The 25,106-nt window shown below is 44.4% G+C and overlaps 1 protein-coding gene and 1 long non-coding RNA gene across 2 annotated transcripts in view; one reads left to right on the forward strand and one right to left on the reverse strand.

The window, feature by feature from the left end:
• Positions 1-508: 508 nt before the first annotated feature.
• Positions 509-11,490, reverse strand: LOC132573869 (uncharacterized). Its single transcript, XR_009555575.1, has 3 exons — positions 10,940-11,490; positions 1,171-1,239; positions 509-917 (listed from the first exon to the last, which is right to left on the reverse strand). It is a non-coding gene; the product is annotated as an uncharacterized LOC132573869 (long non-coding RNA).
• Positions 10,976-25,106, forward strand: part of SLF2 (SMC5-SMC6 complex localization factor 2) — a 58,399-nt gene continuing 44,268 nt past the window's right edge. The window contains exons 1-2 of the mRNA XM_060241778.1: positions 10,976-11,493; positions 24,792-24,835. Coding sequence (XP_060097761.1) covers positions 11,366-11,493; positions 24,792-24,835 — 172 coding nt within the window. The 5' untranslated portion in view covers positions 10,976-11,365. The remainder of the gene's footprint in view (positions 11,494-24,791; positions 24,836-25,106) is intronic.

Below are 25,106 nucleotides of genomic sequence, written 5' to 3' on the forward strand. Positions count from 1 at the left end.
TATTTAAAATAGGGTTGCCATGTCTGACTCAGGAAATATCTGGGAACTTTGGGGGTGGAGCCAGGAGACTTTGGGGGCAGTGCCAGGAGCAAGGTTGTGACAAACACGATTAAACTCCAAAGGAAGGTCTGGCCATCACATTTAAAGTGACCATGTTTCTTTTAAATATTGGAGGATGGGAGCACTTTCTTTTTGGACTCATAGAATTGGACCTCTGGTCCAATTTTTTTTGAAAGTGGGGGGGAGGTGTTTAGGGAGAGGCACCAGATGCTATGATGAAAATTTGGTGCCTCTACCTCAAAAAAATCCCCCTTGAGCCCCAGACACCTACAGATTGATTCTCCATTATCCCCTATAGGAACCAGTCTCCACAGAGTATAATGGAGTGCCCTATGGACATTCACACCCTCCTGGCTTCCTGATAACCCTAAAGCTGGGGGAGGGCCTCCAAACCAGGACATCCCCTGCCTCCAATTGGGGATTGACAAACAATAGCCATGAACAAGAGTAACTAAGCCAAAGAATACAAATGCAACTCTATTAATATCAGTCTTCATACAAAATTACAATTCAAAAGACAGTCATACAGTCTATACATGAGTTCATCAATTTCCACAAAGTTCCCCAAATTTTACATGAAGAGGGTCTTCCTTTCTGCTCTTCTTCCATTCTTCCTATAAATTGCTTGTGCAGTCCAAACCTTTAAAAAGCTTGTACAAAATTTGAAATGATGTGATATCTTCACTGATTTTATAAGTATAAGCATGGACCCAGGATGCTTAGCCTCTGATGGTATTGTTGACTAAATCACCTTGTCTCCTATGTCTTTGTTGAAGAGGCACTACCGAAAGTCCGTCTCATTCCAATCAGGACAGTCAAATCTCAACACTTCTTAGGAGAAAATTCAGAGTTGTTTTCTGGGATATGAAAATAATAATATCACCACAATGCCAGGCTATGCTTCTACATTAGCTCCATGAGATACAACCTGGTACAACCAAGGTGAATACAACAGCCTGAAATAACATGTATTTATTTATTTTATTCTATTTTTAGCCCACCCCTCCTATAGGACAGGGCATAGCGGCTCACAATGGATGTAGCCTTAAGAAACTTGCTGAAATCCCATTGTCTGGTACAAAATGTACATGTGGCCTGTTAACCTCATACCTCATGGCAGAACTCTGGGCCTGTGGGCCTTGTATCTTCCAGTGGACAGATGGAGTGTCCCAGGCAATCCTTTAAATGAAATAAAGCTTTATTGAGGCCATTTATAAATCTTAAACTAGTATGAGTCATACTTCATGCTCACCTAGAGTTAGGCTTGCCAGACCTGATGGGGTACTCAAGGCTGCTGCACAAATTGGATAAGCAGATCTCTGATGATGATGGAAGGTGGAACAGTATCCCTGCCCCTTCTCTGGTCTTTCATCATCTCCTTAAAATCCATCCGTATTCATCGCCACAATGTGGGTGTGTGCAGTTCTTACTTGGTACCAGATGTTCCTGGTTGACATCTTTGTTATCCTTTGGTCAGGCTCACAGGATCTATCCTCCTCTGGCTGTTTCAGGGTTGTTTCACCTTATCTTGCCATGCTGGCTGGAAGGGGGAGGGGCTGATTACATAGAGAGTTTCGACTAAGCAATCAGTGGGGAATGGGGGAAATTTACCAGAAGAAAGAGAAACCACACAAGAAGAGCCCTGCTGGAGCAGACCAATAGTCCATCTAGTCCAGTATCTTGTCTAATACAGTGGCGAACCAGTTCCTCTCGATGATAGACAAGAGACACCAAGGCATTCCCCTGAGGTTGCCTCCTGGCTCTGCAATTCAGAAGTCTACTGCATCTGAATGTGGTGGGTTCCTATTGCCATCACTACATCCTCTGGCAGTGAATTCCACATTTTAATCACTCTCTGTATAAAGTAGTTCTTTTTCACCATCCTGAACCGACTGCTCATCAGCTTAATTGGATGCCCTTGAGTGCTAGTATTTTGGGAGAGGGAGAAAAAAAATCTGTCAACTATTTCAGTACCCTTGGATTAAAACAAAAGAACATGTGGACATAATTTCTGAGCCTCTGTCCATTATTTTTAAGAATTCTTGGAGAACAGGTACAGTGCTGAAAGATGGGAGGTGACCAAATGTTGTCCCCATCTTCAAGAAGGGGAAAAAGGAGAATCCAGGTAACTACTGACCCATCAGCTTGATGTCTATACCTGAAGCTATGATGTTTAATTTTGACTGGATTCATTTTAACTGTTTTAATGTTGTAAGCTGCCCTGAGGTCACTTGTGGGATAGGGCGGGGTATAAATTGAAAAATTAAATTAAAAGTTTTAGAACAAATAATCAGTCAATCCTTGAATATTTAGAAAGGACAGCTGTGATCACTTAGAGTCAGAATGGAGAACAAGTCATGACAGACTAACCTTATCTCTTTTTTTTTAAAAAAAAGTTACTACCTTGCTGGAAGAGGGGAATGCTATAGACATAGTTTATCTTGATTTTAATAAGGCTTTTGATAAGGTTCCAGATAATATTCTTGTTGATAAGTTAGTAAAATGTGGTTTGGATCCTGTTACTGTTAGGTAGGGGGCGTGGGGGGTGGGCTCCCTCTGGGTATCCTACCCCCCCAGGAAAAGTGTATGCGCAATACATAGCCTCTCCTCTCCCAGTGTAGTGAATGCCGCGTGGTCACTGTCTGGCTATGCCTGGCAGATGGTCACTGCAATGGCCTCTCCTGCATTACTGCATCCGTAGCAACACCTTCTCGCTGGTCCCCCCCGTTTTTCACAGAGTTTGCTACATCATGGTGCGACTGAATTGTCCGGCGGTATAACCGGATGGGCAGGCTGGGCCCACCAACCTTGCCAGCCTAAGAGAAGGAAAACTCTAACATCAAACCCGGGCAGATAGAGCTCGTTAATGTAACACCTACCACCTGGAGCACTCGCTGCCGGCGTCCCGGCTTACTGGGCCATGGCAGATGACCCCCAGGTGAAAGGGTGGAGCCAGTACCGCGCACACTGGGCTTCACCTAAAAAATTCCTCTGCGCAGGCCTGAAGGGCATATCCACATACACAACCCACAACGCATCAAGTCCTGCAGCGATGGGCAAGGGGCGAAACGGCAGGTGGAAGGTGCCACTGGAAGCTGCAGTCCCGATCCTGCATGTAGGCGGTTCAGGGTATTGGTCGCCTGATGCTAACCCGGAGACGAAAGCATTTTTCGGCAGCACCCTGAACGACCAAACAGCCTTATCTAGGGACAGCACTGCTTGCTCCACACGGAGAGGGGCCTAGAAAAGGTGGCCTAAACAAAGCTCGTCTCCTCCACCCCAGTTGGCTAGCCGCGGTCAACGGGCATCCTTACTTGTGGTCAAAAAATAACAACAAAGAAAAGGCATGCACCTGCCTCACAAAGTGTGCAAAGACTAAAGCTTGCGTGTTGGAACATCAGAACCATGCTTGACACAGTAGACAGTGGTCGCCCTGAACAACGCTCTGCTCTAGTTGCCCACGAACTTCTCAGGTTGAATATCGACATAGCAGCTCTCAGTGAGGTCCGTTTCCCTGAGGAAGGTAGTCTTCAAGAACACGGTGCTGGCTATACCCTCTACTGGTCAGGTAAGTCAAAGGCTGAGAGCCGCCTTTCTGGCGTTGGCTTCATGGTCAGGAACTCCATTGCCTCCAAACTCGAAAACCTGCCAACAGGTCACTCAGATCGCATCATGTCCATGCGCCTCCCACTTCAGTGTGTATGCCCCAACCCTTCAAGCAGATCCTGCAGAAAAGAACAAGTTCTATGCTGATCTACACAACCTCGTACGGAAGACCCCTACAGAGGACAAGGTGATCATCCTTGGCGACTTCAATGCCAGAGTAGGTAAAGACTCGGAAGCCTGGAAAGGAGTACTTGGCAAACACGGCATTGGCAACTGCAATGACAACGGGCGCCTCCTGCTAGAATTCTGCATGGAGCACCAGCTCACCATCACCAACACTATCTTCCAGCAGAAGAACAGTCTGAAGACAACCTGGATGCACCCACGGTCCAAGCACTGGCACCTTATCGACTACATTCTGGTGCGCCAGAGAGACCTTCGAGATGTCTTACACACCTGAGTAATGCCCAGTGCAGAATGTCATACGGATCATCGTCTTGTACGCTGCAATCTCCGTCTTCACTTTAAACCCACACCCAGGAGAGGAGGTATCCCTCGGAGGAAGTTTCAGGTTGGCAGTCTCCAGTCAGCCGAAGTTAAAGCTGCCTTCCAGGCAAAACTCCAGTCAAGAATTGAGGACCCCAGTTGCCCCACAGGCCCTTCTCCAGAAGCACTCTGGGAACACCTAAAAACTACCATCCTGCAGATCTCTGAAGAAGTCCTCGGGTTCTCCACAAGGAAGAACAAGGACTGGTTTGATGAGAACAATCAAGAGATCCAAGATTTACTGGCGAAAAAGAGATCTGCCTACCAAGCACATCTTGCTCAGCCCTCCTGTCCTGGGAAAAAAGCAACCTTTCGCGCTGTATGTAGCAACCTCCAGCGCAAGCTTCGAGACATTCAGAACGAGTGGTGGACCAAGCTTGCTGAGAGAACCCAGCTGTGTGCAGACACTGGTGATTTAAGAGAGTTCTACGAAGCCCTAAAGGCAGTATATGGTCCATCATATCAGACTCAGAGTCCCTTGCGTAGTGCAGACGGCCAAGTGCTCCTCACAGACAAGGCATCCATATTGAACCGGTGGTCGGAGTATTTTCAGGTTCTCTTCAGTGCCAACCGCGTAGTTCAAGATTCAGCAATTCACCTCACCCCACTTCAACCAGTGAAAACAGAGTTGGATGAGATCCCCACTCTAGAAGAGACTGTTAAAGCCATCAAGCAACTGAAAAGTGGCAAGGCAGCAGGAGTTGATGGAATTCCACCAGAGATCTGGAAGCATGGGGGCACAGTACTACATAGCTCACTTCACAAAGTACTTGTCACCTGCTGTGAACAAGGCAAATTACCACAGGACTTTCGCGATGCAATCATCATCACCCTATACAAGAACAAAGGGGAAAAGTCAGACTGCTCCAACTACCGGGGGATAACCCTGCTCTCCATCGCAGGCAAAATCCTTGCCAGAATACTCCTGAACAGACTGGTGCCCGCCATTGCAGAAGAACTCCTCCCAGAGAGCCAGTGCGGCTTCAGAGCTAACAGGAGCACCACCGACATGGTATTTGTTCTCAGGCAGCTCCAAGAGAAATGCAGGGAACAAAACAAGGCTCTGTATGTGACTTTTGTCGACCTTACCAAAGCTTTCGATACCATTAGCAGGAAAGGCCTGTGGCAAATCTTGGAACGTTTAGGATGTCCCCCAAGGTTCCTCAGCATGATCATCCAGCTACACGAAGACCAACGAGGCCAAGTCAGACACTGCAATGACCTCTCGGAGACCTTCCCAATAGCCACAGGTGTAAAGCAAGGCTGCGTTCTCGCGCCAACTCTCTTTACGATCTTCTTTAGCATGATGCTTCAAACAGCCGCAGTAGAACTAGATGATGACGATGGTGTCTACATCCGCTATCACACCGATGGCAGCCTGTTCAACCTGAGGCGACTAAAGGCCCACTCCAAGACAATGGAAAAACTCATCCGAGAGCTACTGTTTGCTGATGATGCTGCACTCGTCTCCCACTCGGTATCAGCTCTGCAGCATATGACGTCCTGCTTTGCAGAGGCTGCCAAGCTATTCGGCCTAGAAGTTAGTCTGAAGAAGACAGAAGTTCTCCACCAGCCTGCACCCCAGGAAGATTATTACCTCCCTGCATCACTGTGGGTGAATCAGTTCTGAAGACAGTCCAGCAGTTCAGCTACCTGGGGTGCATCATCTCCTCAGATGCTAAGATCGACAAGGAGATCGACAACAGGCTGGCAAAGGCAAACCGTGCCTTTGGCCGACTGCACAAAAGAGTGTGGAGCAACAAGCATCTGAAAAAAGGCACAAAGATCAATGTTTACAAAGCGGTTGTGATGACAACCCTCATCTACGGCTCCGAATCGTGGGTTTTATACCGTCATCACCTGCGACTCCTTGAGCGCTTTCATCAGCGCTGCCTTCGCACCATCCTCAACATCCACTGGAGTGACTTTGTGACCAACACTGAAGTTATGGGAGGGACAGTGGCTCAGTGGTAGAGCATCTGCTTGGGAAGCAGAAGGTCCCAGGTTCAATCCCTGGCATCTCCAAAAAAGGGTCCAGGCAAATATGTGTGAAAAACCTCAGCTTGAGACCCTGGAGAGCCGCTGCCAGTCTGAGAAGACAATACTGACTTCGATGGACCAAAAAGGTCTGATTCAGTATAAGGCAGCTTCATATGTTCATATGTTCTCAAGCGGGCGGAGGTTACCAGCATCGAGGCACTGCTGTTGAAGACGCAGCTGCGCTGGGCAGGGCATATTTCTAGGATGGAAAACCACCGCCTTCCCAAGATTGCCCTGTATGGCGAACTCTCCACCGGCCATCGAAATAGAGGGGCACCAAAGAAGAGGTACAAGGACTCCTTGAAGAAATCCCTTGGCACCTGTCGCATCAACCATCACCAGTGGTCTGACCTAGCCTCAGATCGCAAAGCATGGAGGCACACCATCCACCAGGCTGTCTCTTCTTTTGAGAACGCACGCATAGCTGGTCTTGAGGACAAAAGGAGATTGAGGAAGAATCGCACTGCTACAGCACCAACCCTAAATCAGACTTTTCCCTGCAGCCACTGTGACCGGACCTGCCTGTCCCGCATTGGTCTTGTCAGCCACCAGCGAGCCTGCAGCAGACGTGGACTATTGCACCCTTCTTAAATCTTCGTTCGCGAAGCCAAGCCGAGAGAGAGAGAGAGAGACTGTTAGGTAGATCTGTAATTTGTTGACATATTGCACCCAAAGAGTGCTTGTGAATGGTTTCTCTTCTTGGAGATGAGTGGCAAGTGGAGTGCCTCAAGGCTCTGTCCAGGGACCAGTTTTGTTCAGCATCTTTATAAATGATTTGGATGAATGAATAGAGGGAATGCTTATTAAATTTGCAGATGATATGAAATTGGGAGGGGTTGCAAATACAGTAGAAGACAGAGACAGGATACAGGATGGTCTTCACAGGATGGAAAACTGGGTTAAGAAAAATAAAATGAATTTTAACAGGGATAAATGTAAAGTTCCGCATTTAGGTAGGAAAAATGGGGGAGACTTGTCTTGGCAGTAGTATGTGCAAAAAGGATCAAGGGGTCTTAGTGGCCCATACACTGAACATGAGTCAGCAGTGTGACGTGGTGGCTAAAAAAGCCAATGCAATTTTGGGCTGTATTATAGTGTCCAGATAACGTGAAAAGATGGTGGAAGAAGAAAGATTGGATCTACATTTTTTGAGGGGGGACAAAATTAAAAAACGACGACCCCTTATGGGCCATTCTATCTTATGGTCCCATAGAATACAATGGACTCCAAACCCCATTTGGCACCACCACCCCTCCATCAGTGCCTGGGGCAAGCACCCCCCCTCTCCTCCTCCCCCCCCCCAGATCTGGCCCTGAGAAGATATTGAATTTATATCCTGCCCCATACTCTGAACCTCAGAGTCTCAGAGCGGTCACAATCTCCTATACCTTCCCCTCCCACAAGTTCTGCATTTAGGTAGGAAAAATCCAATGCATGGTTATAGAGTGCGGGAGACTTGTCTTAGCAGTAGTATGTGCGAAAAGGATCTAGGGGTCTTAGTGGATCATACGCTGAACATTAGTCAACAGTGTGATGCGGTGGCTGAAAAGGCAAATGCAATTTTGGGCTGTATCAGAAGTATAGTGTCCAGATCACGTGATGTGATGGTATCGCTTTACTCTGCTCTGGTAAGGCCTCACCTGGAGTATTGTGTTCAGTTTTGGGCACCACATTTTAAGAAGGATATAGACAAGCTGGAACGGGTCCATGGAGGGCGACGAAGATGGTGAGGGGTCTGGAGACCAAGTCCTATGAGGAAAGGTTGAAGGAGCTGGGGATGTTTAGCCTGGAGAGGAGGCAACTGAGAGGTGATATGATCACCATCTTCAAGTACTTGAAGGGCTGTCATATAGAGGATGGTGTGGAATTGTTTTCTGTGGCCCCAGAAGGTAGGACCTGAACTAATGGGTTGAAATTAAATCAAAAGAGTTTCCGGCTCAACATTAGGAAGAAATTTCCTGACTGTTAGAGCGATTCCTCAGTGGAACAGGCTTCCTCGGGAGGTGGTGGGCTCTCCTTCCTTGGAAGTTTTTAAACAGAGGCTAGATGGCCATCTGACAGCAATGAAGATCCTGTGAATTTAGGAGAAAGTGTTTGTGAGTTTCCTGCATTCTGCAGGGGGTTGGACTAGATGGCCCGAGAGGTCCCTTCCAACTCTATGATTCTAACAGACACCCTGTGAGATAGGTGGGGCTGAGAGAGCTCTTATAGCAGGTGCCCTTTCAAGGACAACTCCTACAAGAGCTATGGCTGACCCAAGGCCATTCCAACAGGTGCAAGTGGAGGAGTGGGGAATCAAACCCAGTTCTCCCAGGTAAGAGTCTGCGCACTTAACCACTACACCAAACTGGCTCCCCAGTATTGCTTTACTCTGCTCTGTTTAGACCTCACCTAGAGTATTGTGTTCAGTTTTGGGCACCACAATTTAAGAAGCATATAGACAAGCTGGAATGTGTCCAGAGGAGGGCAACAAAGATGGTGAGGAGGGGTGGGGTCTGAATAAGCTGAGTATGTTTACCCAGGAGAGGAGATGATGATATGATCACTACCTTCAAGAAATTGAAGGGCTGTCATATAGAGCAGTGGCTCCCAACCTTTTCGGGACCAATGACTGGTTGTGTCTGTGCACATGGCCACAATGGTGAGTTGTGGATGATCCCTTGTAAAAATCACAAGGATCCACACTTTGGATCCACATTTTTGCAGCAGCCATGGACCTGTGCTTTTTGTGGTTCTGTAAGTAGTGACATAATAGTGGCTTTGTGGAGCTTCAGTATAAAAATTATGAATTCAGGAAGCTCTCTATTGAATCTGATTTTGGTTCTTGCTATTGGCAAGAGCCTCATGGCGCAGAGTGGTAAAGCTGCAGTACTGCACTCTGCTCACGACCTGAGTTCGATCCCAGCAGAAGCTGGTTCAGGTAGCCTGCTCCAGCTTGACTCAGCCTTCCATCCTTCCAAGGTCGGTAAAATGAGTACCCAGCTTGCTGGCGGGAAAGTGTAGATGACTGGGGAAGGCAATGGCAAACCACCCCCTAAAAAGTCTGCCATGAAAATGTTGTGAAAGCAACGTCACCCCAGAGTCGAAAACGACTGGTGCTTGCACAAGGGACTACCTTTACTTTTTTATTGGCAAAAAGCACTGAATTCATACTTTTTATTGTGTAATCTGACTCACGGTACTTTTTGGGGATTTCCTGTAAAAATCATGAGGATCCCTGTCTTGAACATCTGCTCTTCTGCCAGCCATATGGAGCGTTGAATTTTTTTTAATTCAGTCTGTGGACACAACTGTGATTTTACAGTAAACTTAACTGAACTCCATGCAAAAATCACACAAGGATCCATGCTGTGGATTAATGTTTTTGGGTCTTATAGTGCCATGAAGAGCTGGGGTCTGTGATTTTTTTTAAAAAAGTGAAGTCTGGACATGCATACATTTTTGGGTTTACAGTGGAGTCAAAAGGATTGTTTATAAATATCCACACCACGGAAACTTGTTTTTGCGCCACAATAGCACTATAGATCCATGCTTATTAGAATGTGATCTTTATATGTCATGTGATCGTACATTCACACGGAAGCAGTGGCCGATTGGCTACAATTGAGCTGGCTGAAGCTTAATCCAATTAAGATGGAGGTCCTATACTTGGCTCGGGGGGACTAAGATTGGGGATCCAGCGTCCCACCCTGGATGGCGCATCTTTTGTACCAACCCAGAAGGTGAGGAGCTTGGGTGTGATACTGGATGCCACCCTTTCTATGGAGGCCCAGGTCACAGCTGTTGCATGATCTGCCTTTTACCATCTTCGGCAGGCCAAACAACTAGCACCCTGCCCAGCCCCTCAGGACTTAGCTAGTGATCCATGCAACAGTCACTTCCAGGTTAGACTACTGTAACTCACTCTATGCAGGCTTGCCCTTGAGGCTAATCTGGAAGCTCCAGATGGTGCAGAATGCGGCAGCATGACTGCTGTCTGAATCACCTGTACAGGCGAGCAGTCGGCCGATGCTGCACAGTCCGGATCCAGTTTAAGTTTTTAGTATTGACATTCAAAGCCTTACATGGCCTGGGACCGGCATACCTGCGGGACTGTCTCTCCCCATATGAGCCCCAGAGGTCGCTATGATCAGCCAGTCAGCATCTTCTGACCATCCATGGCCCAAGGGACGTCTGGCTTGTCTCGACCAGGGCCAGGGCTTTCTCGGCCCTGGTCCCGACCTGGTGGAACCAGCTCCCGATGGAGGTTCAGGCCCTCTGGAATTTGCTACCATTCCGGAGGGCCTGTAAGACGGAGCTGTTCCACCGGGCCTATGGCTGAGGCAGACGGCCGTCCTATCATTTAAATGGGCCCCCTGCATGGATTGCACTGCACGGAGACGAATATAGCTGGGATTGAACATCTAGGTTGGGACAAAGATGCCTAATCCATCTGCTTAGGCCGCCTCACCTAATGTGAGTCATGGCTAAATTATTTAATTTTTTAACTGTTTTAATTGTTTTAAACTGGTTTGATTGTTCTACTATGCTGGAAGCCGTCCTGAGCCCATTTTGGGAAAGGGCGGCCTATAAATCAATGAAAATAAATACAATTCGGGGCGGTGTCTACGCAAAACAAACAAACTGCCTTGACGCGTGACAGCACCCCGTACCAGTGAAGGACCAATCGCTAAATCTCCTCACCTACCCGCCAGTCTTTATGGAGCAGGCTTTGGCGTCCCACAGGCAGGCGACGATTGACCGTGAGCACACTTTCCTATCAGCCTATCAGAGACGAAGGCGCCAAAGAACCAACATCTTTCCTTTCTCCAGTGGTCCTGAGAAAACTAAAGACGGGTTACGTAACGTAAGGCACCGGAGTGTATTTACATACAGTTTATTCGTTGTAGCCAACTCGAAGAGGAGTTTGGTTTCCTGTCCCGCCTTATTCATCGACGTAACCTTATTAGCAAACTCGTCCTTCCCTCAGCTCGACCAATCCACGCCTCTGCTTGTGGAATGCTCCGCCTGTCTTGTCCCTTGACCGGCAGTGCTGTGCTATGAAGAACGGTACGCTTGGGGAATACTATTTACCTCGCCAACGCAGTCGAGGGGTGCCGCAGCGTTTGGAGACATGACCCAGTACCTCAACAGCAGCCAGAGCAACGGCGGGGACAGCCGGCCCTTGTGGGGATCCCTTGGTAGCCCCGCCAGGCTGTATTGTAAGCTGGCGGGCCGGGCAGACGGCGCCCGGAATGGCAGGTACGGGAGGGAGGCCGCTCCCATCATACACCACTTCTTAAGCGCCTGGCACGGAGCGAGGGAGCCCCAAAGGCGCCTCCAAATGTTATAACGCGATAATTCCCAAGGAGTAGACGTGTTGACATATTCTAGTCCCCGCAGTGTGTTCCTTTACTACCTATCTTTTCTTGTGGGTAGTAACATATACACCAGAGGACTTCAGTGTAAAAGTTAGGCTTTTTTACTTTGTCCCAATGTATATCACTTTGCTCTTGGGTACATTACTCTTATCTGTTGATTGTGTACTGTCATACTCCAGCTCTCAAATCTAGGCACCTTTATTTTTAACGTAATCAAATTGCTTCATTATATAATTATAAATCAAGCACATTAATTGTTGTGTTCTATCCCTGATAATTAATTCATTGCTGCTGACTAATGGGTTGGGTTTACTTGGATGTTAAAACATCTGTGGTCTAGAATCTGGACTTTGACCATATAAATATTGGATTGATGTAGCACACCCTCCTCTTGGGAGTTTGTCATGCTACTCACAAATGCTTTTAGATTTCCAGTTGGGAAACAGAAATGACTCTACACATGATTACTGAAAATCAGGAGTTTTTAGCACAGCAATGTGCAAAAGGCCGAACAGGAATGTATACAAAGCAAAATGCCAAACAAGAATGTATACAACATATTAGAGTTATGTGAAGATAACCTCTAAGAGTTACTTTCTGCTCTGGTGTCAAAGAAAACGGCCATGTTGCCTTAGTACTCCAACTCAATGGTGATTTCTTCCTCTTAGCCTTTTCTTCTTTATGAGCTCGAGCGTCAAATATAAAGGAAACTGTCTACCTATCTCTAGAGTGAAAAAGTTAAGAATAAGTTGTAACAGCATTCTGAATCAAAATCTCGTATTGCTAACAAGCACTCCTTGTTTCCGGTGCCCAGATTCTGCATGTGGACAGACCAAGGTTGAATTCTTCCTTTTACTTCGCCTCATTTTCATTTTGACATGTTACTGTTCACTAAAAACTTTTAAAATATGTTCTGTAAATGATATTCCTTTTCCCTCCCATACTATCCACCTGAAAGACTTTCTCAGAAACTTTGGTTAATTTTGAACCCTATTATATTTTGTTATGATACAATTCTCCATGTTCAGATGCTCATGTTTTCACAGCTGGAACATGCAGTGTTGTCAAAGACAGTGTTGCATGTGCTAACAGCTACTAAGTCTTTCTACAAGTGTAATGAGGGCTGCCTGTCTCTCCCCCCCAGTGCACCTGTTCCCTTTTTAATTGCTGCTGCCATGAAAACATAGAACTAGCAGTTGCCTTATTACATTTCTTAGCAAGAGATAAAGCCTTACCTGCTTAATTTTTGTTAGTTTTTTTAAGGGCCAAAGAGCAGTACTAGGGCAATTAGAGCCAACCTATAGCATATTCCCCCCCACACTTTATTAAAAAGATTCGCTCTGTTTGGAGATCATGAAAAGGAATAATGTACTCTTTCTAGGATGTGTTCAGGCATCCAATTTAATCATGGTTACACAAAAATGTGAATGAACTCATTTTGTTCTTATTGTACAGAATACAGTGAAGGCTTGATGCTTGAAAACTAACTCCAGTTATCTATTATGTATAAATGCAGGTGTAGAGATAACGTGTTTGTTTTTCTGAGGGGAGAGTGAGAAGGCAAAGAGTGAAGCCCTTCCACTCATTTCAGATACATGAAGACTGGCCAATGTTTCAGCTATGGTGGGATGAGACAGTCTTACATGCTCAGAGGTATTTTGGAAATTTAATATTTTTGCTCTGAGCTGTGCAGTCAGAGAGCTGAAAGTAAAATTACAATCCTGTGCATACTTAGGAATAAGTCCCACTGAATATAGTCTTGCTAGAAGACTGGCAAGCTGAGAGACGGATCCAAGTGGACAGCCGTGTTGGTCTGAAGCAGTTGAACAAAGCAGAAGTCAAGTGCACCTTTAAAACCAACTAAATAAAAATTGGTTGGTCTTAAAGCTGAGAGACAGTCAGAATTGGCCTGGAAGTATTTATGGCTATATCAGGGAAAACAGTGGGGTACTTTTGGGTAGGGGGTGGTCTTATGCTGTGACCAGGAAGACAGTATTGACCTTTCTTTCTCTGCTACTTAGCTTCAGGACTGCTAGTGCACATATTAGTAGACTGTTGGTTCAGGACTTTAGTAAAAATGCAGTTTACTTTTTAATATTTCTAAAGTTCAGATTTTCCCTGGTAGGCAAGCCTGAGTGCTTGCTGTGCAGAGATGGGAGCAGGCACTAACTTGTTTTTAACCCCAGTAGGATATGTTGCTTGGAAAGATCTTAGCATAGAGTAAAAAAACCCCATGCCCTCTTAGTAAAGTCAGCTCCAAGCTTTGGCATGCAGTATGCCTTGTTTTCATAATTTCTTTTGTTTTTCCCCTCTCACCAAGCTATCCTAAAATAATATAGGCAAAGTAATGGAAATTCCTCTTAAGAGACTATTAATCTTTTGAGATGAAATTTTTAGCCCAGTGAGGAGGGAGTGACCTTGGTTATTACATATGCACCACTTCCTATCTGCAAATGTGAAACTAATCTATATGTAGCAGAATATCGTGGTGATAGTTTATGCTAAAACCATGAATCTGGAACCATCAGTTTTTCAAAGGCAATCATGAAGAATTAGTTGAGTATCTTACATTTTTACTATTTAGATGCATGAAGGTATAGAAATCTTGCCAGAATAATGATTCTTTCAATAACAGTATTGTAAGACCTGTCTTCCGTTTTACTTAAAGGCTTAGTTCTTTGGCATTTTAATTACATTAATTACTGCTATTTATGTGATATATGGAAGTTTATTTTCCTGTAAACACTTGTAAAATGTGGAACTAAATACAGATTTAACTAGATTTTTTGTAAGATAAGAATCAGATAATGGAAACTCACAATGCAGTTCTTCAGGAAGTGATACTCTTTATGATGAGCTTTTCTACTCCTAGCTTTATTTTGATTTTAATTTTCTGTTGTCTGAAGCATGTGGTGTGAGGGAATACAATACTGTAAGTAAAATAAATATTTTAGTGAACATAGGAATTTTGAACCTACTGTATTGCTCACTTAGTTATTTTGCTTTGTAATGCTCTTCTAAATGTCATAGAAATCCACTGTGCACAGATAATATTGGGTAAAACAGGCCTTGACAGATTTTCTTCAATTCCATGTGCCAGCCTAAAAATGTAGGAGCCAGGAGCCTTCAGGGTTTTTGTTTTAATTACTATATTTTCACGATATTTCTAGATATGTAAAATATCCAGAAATTTTGATGCCACAAGGGAAAGTGTTTAAAACTGAATTACAAAAACTGACACATAATTAGACACATTATGGCATATTAAATCATTGTCAGAATAATTGAATCACATTTAAACAATGAACATATCCTTGCAAATATGTTGTACATGTCTTCAGTAAATTTAGAAAGTTTAATTTCCTTCTGCTGTTGATCATCTTACACACAAATGTTCTTGTTATATATTTTAAGTGAATAAAACTTCTCATAAACTGCATTTCACTCATTACAAAGGGGAAAATATTTAATAGGAGTTCTTTTTCAGTGTTCCCTGAACCTCCCATTTTTTCCACTGGAAAAAAAATGTAATTGAGGGGCACACCCCCACCCCATTTTCCCAGGCCTTCACATTTCTTGTTATTGTTGACACAGCTTAATCCTAAACTCTTCACAGTTTTGTAATACATTAAAATGGGGTAATCTTAACTTCTTCCCAGTTTCCCGCAATGTCATTATTGCTTTAAAAAGCTCAATTTAATTGCTGTTATAGAAGGCTGGCAACTGGTTAAGTACTGAATGGTGTAAAGTTAATGTATGCAAACAATGACAACAGTACATGCATTCTATTGATAAACATTCTACTGATCTCACCCAGAGACACTACAATGATTCACTGCTGAAAATTACTAGGCTCCTCAGTGAAATATCTAGGTGCCATGTTGATGTTGTACCTGGGATTTGTCATGTCTTGGAAGTTTAACATTTATATATCTCTTCCTTCTGACTTATTTTGAGGAAATATATTGGAAATTTATTGTACTAATTTAAGGCAGCAGGCAGCACCCATACTTTCTGAAGTGCCAGTATATTTTAAAGGCTCATGTTCAGATCTTCAGACATGAAGTTGCACTATCTATGAGGTGAACATCCACTTTAAAAAAAGATAATGTGGCTAGTGGAGATGGCAACTATTCCCACACTAGTATTGATTGTGAATGTCTTTCTTGTCCCCTACCCCACTGCAGTATCCTGTTTTGGGACTCTTGGTAGTATTAAGCAGCAAAACACAATTGGTCTGTATGTCTTTCAGATCATTCATCTGAATTGTTTCCTGTCATTAGATATACAAATATATAGTCTTCCTCTTGGTTATTGTCCTGAAGGCTGGAATGATTTGTTTGGTATTTGATCAATGTCGCTATGGGTAATGTCTGATAAGATTGAAGTAAATATGTGTTTCATAAACTATTGGAGGACATGAAGTCCGTTCTTCAGCCCCCAAGTATCATCTCTTTAGACATTTAAAACTGCTTTAAAAATACAAAGTGCATAATTTGTAATTTAGCATATAAAATTTGTAACTTGGCATAGTTATAGAATTTAAAATTATAAATGTCTTAGTTTTCTATAAGGAAGTTACAAGTTTAGCAACTCTAGTTGCAAACTGCTGTTCTCTGTGCCACCATAGAACATGTATCTTAGTTTTTGCTGTGAAGAACTGAGAAAGCCATTCAGGCCTTTTGTGTTATACATTTTGAGTGAGAAAATTTGTCATGAGTCAGCCAGGGCTCAGTGATAGACAAGGACTCTGAAGGCAAAGAGGAGCCTCATGTAGCCAGCTCTGAGCAGAATCTGGGAAGCAGGAAGTTGAGCTGCAGGCTTGTCAGGATTCACAGAACAGGTGGTGCAGAGCTGCTGATACCCTCCAGCCCTGAACCAGCAGGTGAAACTCAGTTCGTGTTTTCCAGTCCTCCAGTATCACCCCCACCCTTAGAGCACTGCAGATGGAGGCTAAGAACAGAACAGAGCTACATGAGAGGCGACAAAGCGCATACCTCCTGGCCTGATGCCAGATGCTTTCTGATAACAAAGATTAGTAGTTGCAGGATTATTCCCAAGCAGCTGGCTGCATGCATGACCATTAAGTGTGAGGCTATAAAAAACCAGCCAAGGGAGGCTGTTAAAGTGTGGATACAACACATATGATAGATACTCAACTACCGATTCTGCCTTGCCTTATTTTTGGAACCTTGACCTCTAGACTGAATGACTCTGCCTTGCTTGACTTCTGGTAACTGAGCCAGCTAGCCAGGCAGAGTCATTCAGTCTAGAGGTCAAGGTTTCTGATTAAATTGGAGATACATGGGAAATAGTTGAGGGGGTTTAACTCCCTCCCTCTGCATGATTCTACAAATCAAAATTGGAACTGCTACAACCCTTCCAAGAAAAAAGGGAGGCTATTTAGTTATTTCTTTTATTTAAGTCATTTAGAGCTTTTTCACACAGCCTAAGTATTCCGGTATAGCAGCTGGCCAGTTACTGAACAGTAACGGGTTTCTGCTGGCATTTCAGACAGACCCGATTCAGTAACTGGCTGCTACCGGAATACTCTCACCTTTTCACACACTCCCGCGGCTGTCCCGGTAGTGAGGCGTGCCTGAGTCGTCACAAACAAAGAGCAGCTTCTTCCACTTTTCAACCCCTCCTTCCGGGTTGAAATCGCTATGGGGTGCTGTGTGAAATGTCCAGTATCTAACCCGGGAGCAGTTTTCGCGCCCTTTTTCGCCCGCCGGCGCGCGCGATCTCCGGCTTTTTTTTTTTTTTTTGGAACGTCAGTTTAGATTGATATAGCGATATATCGCTATATCGACCTGTCAAAACAGCACCACCATAGGGATGGCTAGGCTCCGTTGAGATCCCTATGGTGGTGCTGTTTTGATAGGTCGATATAGCGATATATCACTATATCGATCTAAACTGACGTTCCAAAAAAAAAAAAAGCCGGAGATCACGCGCGCCGGCGGGCGAAAAACGGCGTGAAACCGGCTGGCGCTGGTGGAAGCGAGATAAGAGCGGAACAGTGTGAAATGGCTCGCTTCAATCACGCTTCAATCACGGAACCCTACCAGGGAAAAAAACATGTGTATGAAAACTCCCATCGCTGTCTCGGATTACTGCAAGCGGCACAATACCGACTCCCTTCCGGTTTCCACCGGTAAGTGTGAAAAGGCCCTTATAGTTTGCCTTTTCTCACTTGGTCTCAAGAGGGGGATTTCCATACTCCCTCAGTCTATCTTAGGGCCACTAATGGCTTCAGGTTAACTAAAATGCTGAGAATCCCTGTAAGTTTAGTTACATGTTGTCTGCCATATTAGAAATCAGATGCTGGGGAAAGACCTTGAATTGAATATTTCTCAAGATTAGTGGTGTATCCCATTCTAAAAACAGGCTAAAAGTAAATTGTCTTTTTGAGTGAGAGGATATGACTGGGAGTACAGAATGTCATCTGTTACTTGATTATAACAGTGGTTTTCAAACTTCTTGAAGCAGGACCTACTGTACTTTTTGGGACCCACTTGCAATATAACTCCATGCTGCTTTCCCCCTCCCCTTTAGAAAACAAAGAAACACCACATCAGCTAGTGCTGAACAAAATCTATATTTCTGTGTATATAATTTATGAATAAGTATAATTACTGAACACAGGCTGTATACTGAACATAGGCTATATTCCACAGCTTTTTCATACATTATGCACAGGCAAGCCCAAATTTGCAATCAAGCCTCTCCTCTCTTTGCTCACCCTGTACGTCTCTCTAGCCTTGCAGCCCACTTTTGAGTCCCAGCCCACAGTTTGAAAACTACTGGATTATAGTAAATAGCTTGCATTTTAATGTGGTAGAACTGGGGGGGGGGGGGGGGTGCTTTGACTATAGACCTCCCTGCAGATTTTTTTTTCTCATAAAAACATCTGTGCAGTAGAAGACAGCAAGGTGACTGTGTCATAGAAGTTTTGATAAAAGAGAAAATAACTTTGCCAGTCAACTAGAGCCTTGCCAGATGTTAAAATTATTTTCTTTACTGCAATATTCTTGATTGCCCCAGTCCAGTGTCTCTATACAGTATCTTGTCATCATGTATCTGAGCTTCTGTAGAGTGTTTTCCAGCCTAAATTTCTGCAGTCACAGCAGTCACAGCTTGGTGCTTTCTCTCCTTGGTCATGGATAAAAATTTTTTTAAATGAACCATAAACTGTCACCATTTTGGATGCTGAGGACTTTAAGGCTCCTGTTAAATACTATGAAAAGTCAGTCTCCTGTGCTAGCAGGTTTGATCAGTGTTAGCAGAGGAGACTGACTTTTCATAATATTTAACAGGAACCTTAAAGTCCTCAGCGTCCAAAATGGTGACACTTTGTGTGTATACGTAAGTAACCAAACTGGTACGAAAGAGCCCCGTGGCAGAGTGGTAAAGCTGCAGTACTGCAGTCTGAGCTCTCTGCTTACAACCTGAGTTCGATCCCGGTGGAAGCTGGGTTCAGGTAGCCGGCTCAAGGTTTACTCAGCCTTCCATCCTTCCAAGGTCAGTAAAATGAGTACCCAGCTTGCTGGGGGGAAAGTGTAGATGACTGGGGAAGGCAATAACAAACCACCCCATAAAAAGTCTGCCATGAAAATGTCATGATGCGACATCATCCCAGAGTTGGAAACGACTGGTGCTTGCACAGGGGACTACCTTTACCTTTTTATCCAAAGTGGTAATGCTCATGATACTGTGTAGTGAATTGTGGCTGGGTGTTGTAGAAAGTAGCTTTTAATGTTTTATGGTTATGTTTGCATGTTTGATGTTTGTAAAACAAATTAGGAAATGACAGAGGAGTGATTATGATATAAAAGCTGTCAACAGTTCTTAAAACAGCTGCAATTGTTGCTATAAATGCAAACATCTAATCACCAGATTTCTAAGTTCACACCAGTTCTCAATTATTCAGTCTTAAGTTATATAAAAGAAGGAAATCAAAGGAGCTTTGCCTGATTCGCTATGGCAGTCTGTAGATTTGATTTAATTGGAAGTGCAAACTTGGTGTCTAAAATAAAACAATTATCAAGCTAGGATAAGGCATATTGGTTGACTGTGAAAAAAGTGCCATAATAAATTAATAAAATAATTGAAAGCTCTTAAGCACCCACCTGTGTAATAAGTTCCTGTCTACATGATATACTTTCACAGACTTCTGTCTTTCAAGTTCTCTTGGAATAGGTAGTTCTGCCATATGTTTGAACTGTATAGGATTGGAGCAGTGAATTACTCTTGATTTAGACCGGAGGTTCCCAAACTTATTTGGCCTAACGCCCCCTTTTCAGAAAAAAAAATTACTTTGCGCCCCCCTGAAATTCTACCTTCAAGAAATGTACTAAAAGATAGCGACATATTTGCACACAGAGTAAGCAAAGATGTAAGAAGACACTTTGAAGCGTGAACTTCTAAAATAATTTTATAAAATCAACTATAGTAACATTCGCATTCAAAGAGTTTTTGAAATTTCAGGAGGCCTTCTAGTTTGACAGGTATTTGACAGGAGAAGATCTAGATGGGTCCAGCTAAATTGGTTGTTTTGTATGTATGATTGGTTGCACAATTCTAGCTCTTTGACAGCCATTCAGGGATATAAGTGGATTAGTAAAATATCAAAACTCAAGAAGAGGAACAGAAGACTAGTGTCGGCGCTAGGGGTTCTACTGTCCTAGGCAGAACACGCCCCCCCCCCATGTGCTCCTAAGGGGGGGTATTATTCACATGCCGGTGATGATGTCATCATGCCAGCCAGCAGGCAAGCCCAGAGCCCCAGGTGGTGCACACAAGTGCTGCCACAATGCTGCTTTTCTTCACAGGGCAAACGTCTGTGCTTGTCGGAGCCTTCAAAGGAAGCCTCCAAAGAGTGCCCAGTTTTACTGCTGCCTGCTGCTTTCAGATTGAAAGCAGCTGGGTGGGCGGCACCTTCCCATTGAGCTCGTCAGCTCCAACTAGTGCAATGGGAAGGTGCCGCCACCCAGTCACACTTAACCCAAAAGCAGCAGGCAGCAGTAAAATGGGGCGCTCTTTGGAGGCTTCCTTGGAAGCCTTCAACAAGCACAGGCAACGTTTGCCCTGCGAAGAAAAGGCAACATTTGCCCTGTGAAGAAAACCACCCAGGGCTCTTGGCTTGCTTGCTGGCTATCACAATCGGGCCACATGGGAAAGGGGAGTAAGGGGGCACCCAGCAGCGCTCCCTGGCAGCGTAGCACCCTAGGTGGTCGCCTACCCTTCCCACTCTCATGTGCTGGCCCTGCAGAAGACACTGCATCTGGGGCACTGCAGTTGGCTGAAATCAACAGAAGCAATCAACTGGTAACCAGAGGACTCTAAGAAGTTTGATGCTCTGCAGAAAACTTTGTGAGGAGAAAGCTACAGGTTGGAACTCTTCAGAGAGGTTTGTGCAACTGCCTCAGTGCTTCCACTGTCCTGGTTTAAACTGTATTGCTGAGAGAGAAACTGCAAGCAACCTTGAGAAGCTGCTAGCTGTAACAAGTATTGGCTAGAATAGACTAGTAAGGTTTTTTGTTTTTGTGTTTCTTGTTTGTCTGTACACCTCTATTTTTTATTCTGTCTTGTAAATAAACTGCATCCTTCCTATATTTTAATTGGACGGAGTTCTGGTCCTCATTACTAGTCTAATTGGGTGAATTCACACTAAGCAGCAGACAAAAAGGAATCCTCTATTTTTGTTAATTGGAATTTTTCTCTAAATTAGAAATTCTGGACCCAGAAATGTGATGTTTTGACACCTCCCACCCTCTTCTCTTTTTGCTTTAAGCTTCCACCGCCCCCTTATTTTTATTAACCGCCCCCCAATTGCACCCAAGGCTACTACCGCCCCCCTGGATCGTTCTAGTGCCCCCCAGGGGGCAATATCACCCACTTTGGGAAATACTGATTTAGACAAAAAGTAGGGTTACCTGCTTTCAGAAATGCTGATGAAAAAGGGGCAAGAGATCAGAACAATGAATAATGCAAAGACATAAGAGGGTAGCCTCTTATAAAGGCAGGTAATTCAGCTTTGTGTTACTTTTATAAACTTCTTAATTGAAAGGCATATCCAGCATCCACACAAACATGGAGTGGCCTCTTCTGGAGTCAGGTAACTTCACTCTTGTAACTAAAAAAAGTTATATCTTCAAGATAGTTGAGAGCATTTTCTTCTCAATTATCATAAATTTGGCTAGATTTTGGACGTGTGATGCAAATTGTGTCTTTGTGGCCAGGATCTTTGTGAGAAAGGTAGGGGCAATGGCAATGCAGTGTTTGTGGTTAGGTACCACTTAGATCAGGGGTGTCATTATGGTGGCTGGATCTAGCATTAATGGGACTTTGTGGGGCCAGGGCATGCATGTCATAAAGTTTAAAGGTAGCGCAGATATAAACTTTATAATGGACTAGGAGTAAGGCCCATTGTGAAGAAAAATACAATGGGCTCTAGTTGGAGGCTCTGGGCAAGTGCCTGCCACCCTTGCTGTCTTCCCACCCACCCAAGGGAAAGCATTAACTTCCCCCCACCTCAAGGAGAGCTGATCTCTACTATCTAGAGAGCAGTCGTAACTCTGAGTTATTTCCAGTGGTTCCCTAGGAGGAAACGGCATTTTACCTGTCTGAGGTTCCACCCCTCCTCAAACCCCACCTTCTCCAGGTCCCCACCCTTTAAATTTCCAGGAATTTCCTAACTGGGAGTTGGCAGCCTTATCTCCTCCTATTTAACTTCCCCTCTGACTTCAGCTGATAATTGCCTTCCCCTTCCCTGCAGCCTCTACATAGGAAAAGGACAGTCTTTCTCCACAGTGGGAGGGAGGACCAAAGCAGCTTACATCATTCTCCTCTTATAGGAAAAAAAGGCTTCAGTATAAGATGCTTTAGGTTTAATATATCCCATATTTAAGTATGATTCTCTGTGTAAGGCATAGCTTCTAATTAATTCCTGAAGTTCTAGTGCAAGTGTTAGTGTGCAAGTTTAATGTGCAAACAGGTTGATTTGTTCATCAGCAACAGTCACTTGAACAGGCGAGAGGAGCAGATTAAACCATGGCACGCAAGTACTTTTGATTGATAGTTTGACAGGCCAAAGGCTAATACCACACAGTCCCACTGAGCCCCAACCAATTAGGATGGTCAGATTTGCCACCGTGGCAGAAGAATTATTACTAAAAGTGGGTAGATTCATAAAAGTTTTGGATATGCGCTTTAACTTGATCAGTGAAAGGTGGGGCAGAGCTGTTTATTTGGGATTCAGTTCTAGCTTCATGGTAGAAACCTCCTAACTGGGACAGGAAGGGTTAAAAGGTCTGACCATCCCATCAGAAGCACACAAGTGAAGGTCCATGGAACAAAGGAAGTAACTGCAGTGAAGTCTGCCTTTACCAGCCTCTCTTTTTCCTGTGTGTTTTAATCCATTCCAAAGAATAGAATGCCAGGGTAACACCAGTGACTTTACAACTTGGTTTGCTTCATATTTTATTTACTTGTCTTAATTCTGTAATTAGGATTTTAGGATTTTAATAGTTTATCAATATCTTTGTTCTCTAGAGACTAAAGATTGTATCTTTGCCTTCTAAAGATCTCTCTGTGGTCAAAGAATTTCTACCCAAGGTGCCTGACTCTTGATTGGGTTGCAGAGAGCTGGCCAGGAGGAAGTGTGCATGTATGTGTTAGTGTTCTCTTCCCAAAAGAAAAAGCTCACAGTCTTATCTGTGGCTCAGGCTGTGGGTAGAAAAACAAAGGGCACTTCTTGAGTGGGGGCATGCTACCACATCTATCAGGGAGGGGTATGTAGGGCAAATCCTCTCACGGTCCTCCCCCCACCTGCCTCTTGGGCAAAGATAGCAAGAAGGAAGAAGAGGTGGGGAGCAGCTCTTTTACAGGGCCTATTTTCTTGCATGCTTCTCTAGTGCCACACTGTTGTCTTCTCTTTGGCTTAGTAGAGGGATGTCAGGGCTTGAGGGCTGTGCAGGACTCCTGGGTGGAGCTGCAGATTCTAACGCAAGAGTTCCTCTTGTTGCTGAGAAGTTTTTGGAACTTCAGACCACTTGAGGGGAGAGGGTTCGCAACACCCTTTGTTCTCCTCCTTGTGTACTGGTGACCAAGTTGTAACTGGAGCAACGCTGTCGTCTTCTTTCTCTGTGCCGCTAACTTTGCTCTCATCAGTTCACTCAGCAAGTATCCTCCTTGGCTCTGTTCCCTTTTCCCTGATTTGAACTCTCTGCTTCTCCCTGCTCCCTCCCCAGGTGGTCTTGCTTCTAGTCCCTTTCAGGTGTAGAGTTGACCAATTTGCTAGGGTCCGTGTCAGAACTTGTAACTTTCCTATGTGCTGTTAGCCAGACCGACTCCATGCTGTAACCTGATACTAACCCATACTTGCTGTATACACAACTAACACAAGATCCCAGGGCCTGGCAATATTCTGTGATCACTGAAGAGTAACCGATAGCCTAGGGTCCACATCTGCAGGTGGCCTTTTGAAGCCGGGCCGCTTGGCCTTCACAGCAGGAGAACATCCTCCCTTCTGATAACAGGGCCTGGGAAGGAGACACTTGTCTGCAATCCGTGTGAAAGATGACTTTATGGTATCTCTTCTGACTGCATAAAATGTAACCAAATGCCAGTACTGGCATTACTGTTATCTTGTACCTCCAGCACTATAGTTCTCAATAAAGATCCTATACTTTGTAACGAGTTTGGGAATCGTCTGAAGTTCTTCAAGTCCTGACAGTCAGGCTGAGGGAGCCCCAGGTGCTCCAGCAGAGATGCCAGCCAGCCAGCAGAGAAGTCAGCATCCACCATCTTTCCCTCCTTTGCTGGCTGACAGCAGATCATTTGGGAGTCAGATTCATTGCCGTGGTGGCTCCTGGGGGTTGGGGAGGAGTTTGAACCCAATGAGGGATCTGGACAAGGAAAGGGTTGGGGGGAGGCTTAGTAGAGGGAAAGGGTTGAGAGGAGGCTGTACAGGGTGAACTAATGGGTACTTATACTTTGGATTTTGAGACTGTTTTGCTGAATGGGCTGGCTACTCATCAGATATGAGATTGTCTAAATGTTGTGGATTGACTCAGGAACTGGTCAGCTGTTATGAGTAGACATCATTTGATTTGCAGGCACAATTGTATAATAGAATAGATACTATTTTCATGTCCATGTTTTTTTCTTTTACAGGAACCAGTGTATTACTGACTTCTTTCTGCCAGCTCCAAAGCAAGGTAAATAAGTACTGTAAGTTTCTTCTACAACACTGATATTAAGGCCTCATTATATGTAATACTTTTTCCTACAGGAAGAGTTGTGTATGTGTGTGCAAATTGTACAGATGGCTTTTTGCTTTGTAACATGTACCATGTTTGGAAGCAAATTCCCATATCTAAGGTGCAGTTATGAATAAATATCACATGAAGCAATGTATATCATCTTGTAGTTTCTCTACCTTTTATGTTAGCCACAGGGCTTCTAAGCTGTGGGTATATACAGGTAAGT

The sequence above is a fragment of the Heteronotia binoei genome, chromosome 6 (genome assembly GCF_032191835.1).
Source record: "Heteronotia binoei isolate CCM8104 ecotype False Entrance Well chromosome 6, APGP_CSIRO_Hbin_v1, whole genome shotgun sequence".
Classification (NCBI taxonomy): domain Eukaryota; kingdom Metazoa; phylum Chordata; class Lepidosauria; order Squamata; family Gekkonidae; genus Heteronotia; species Heteronotia binoei.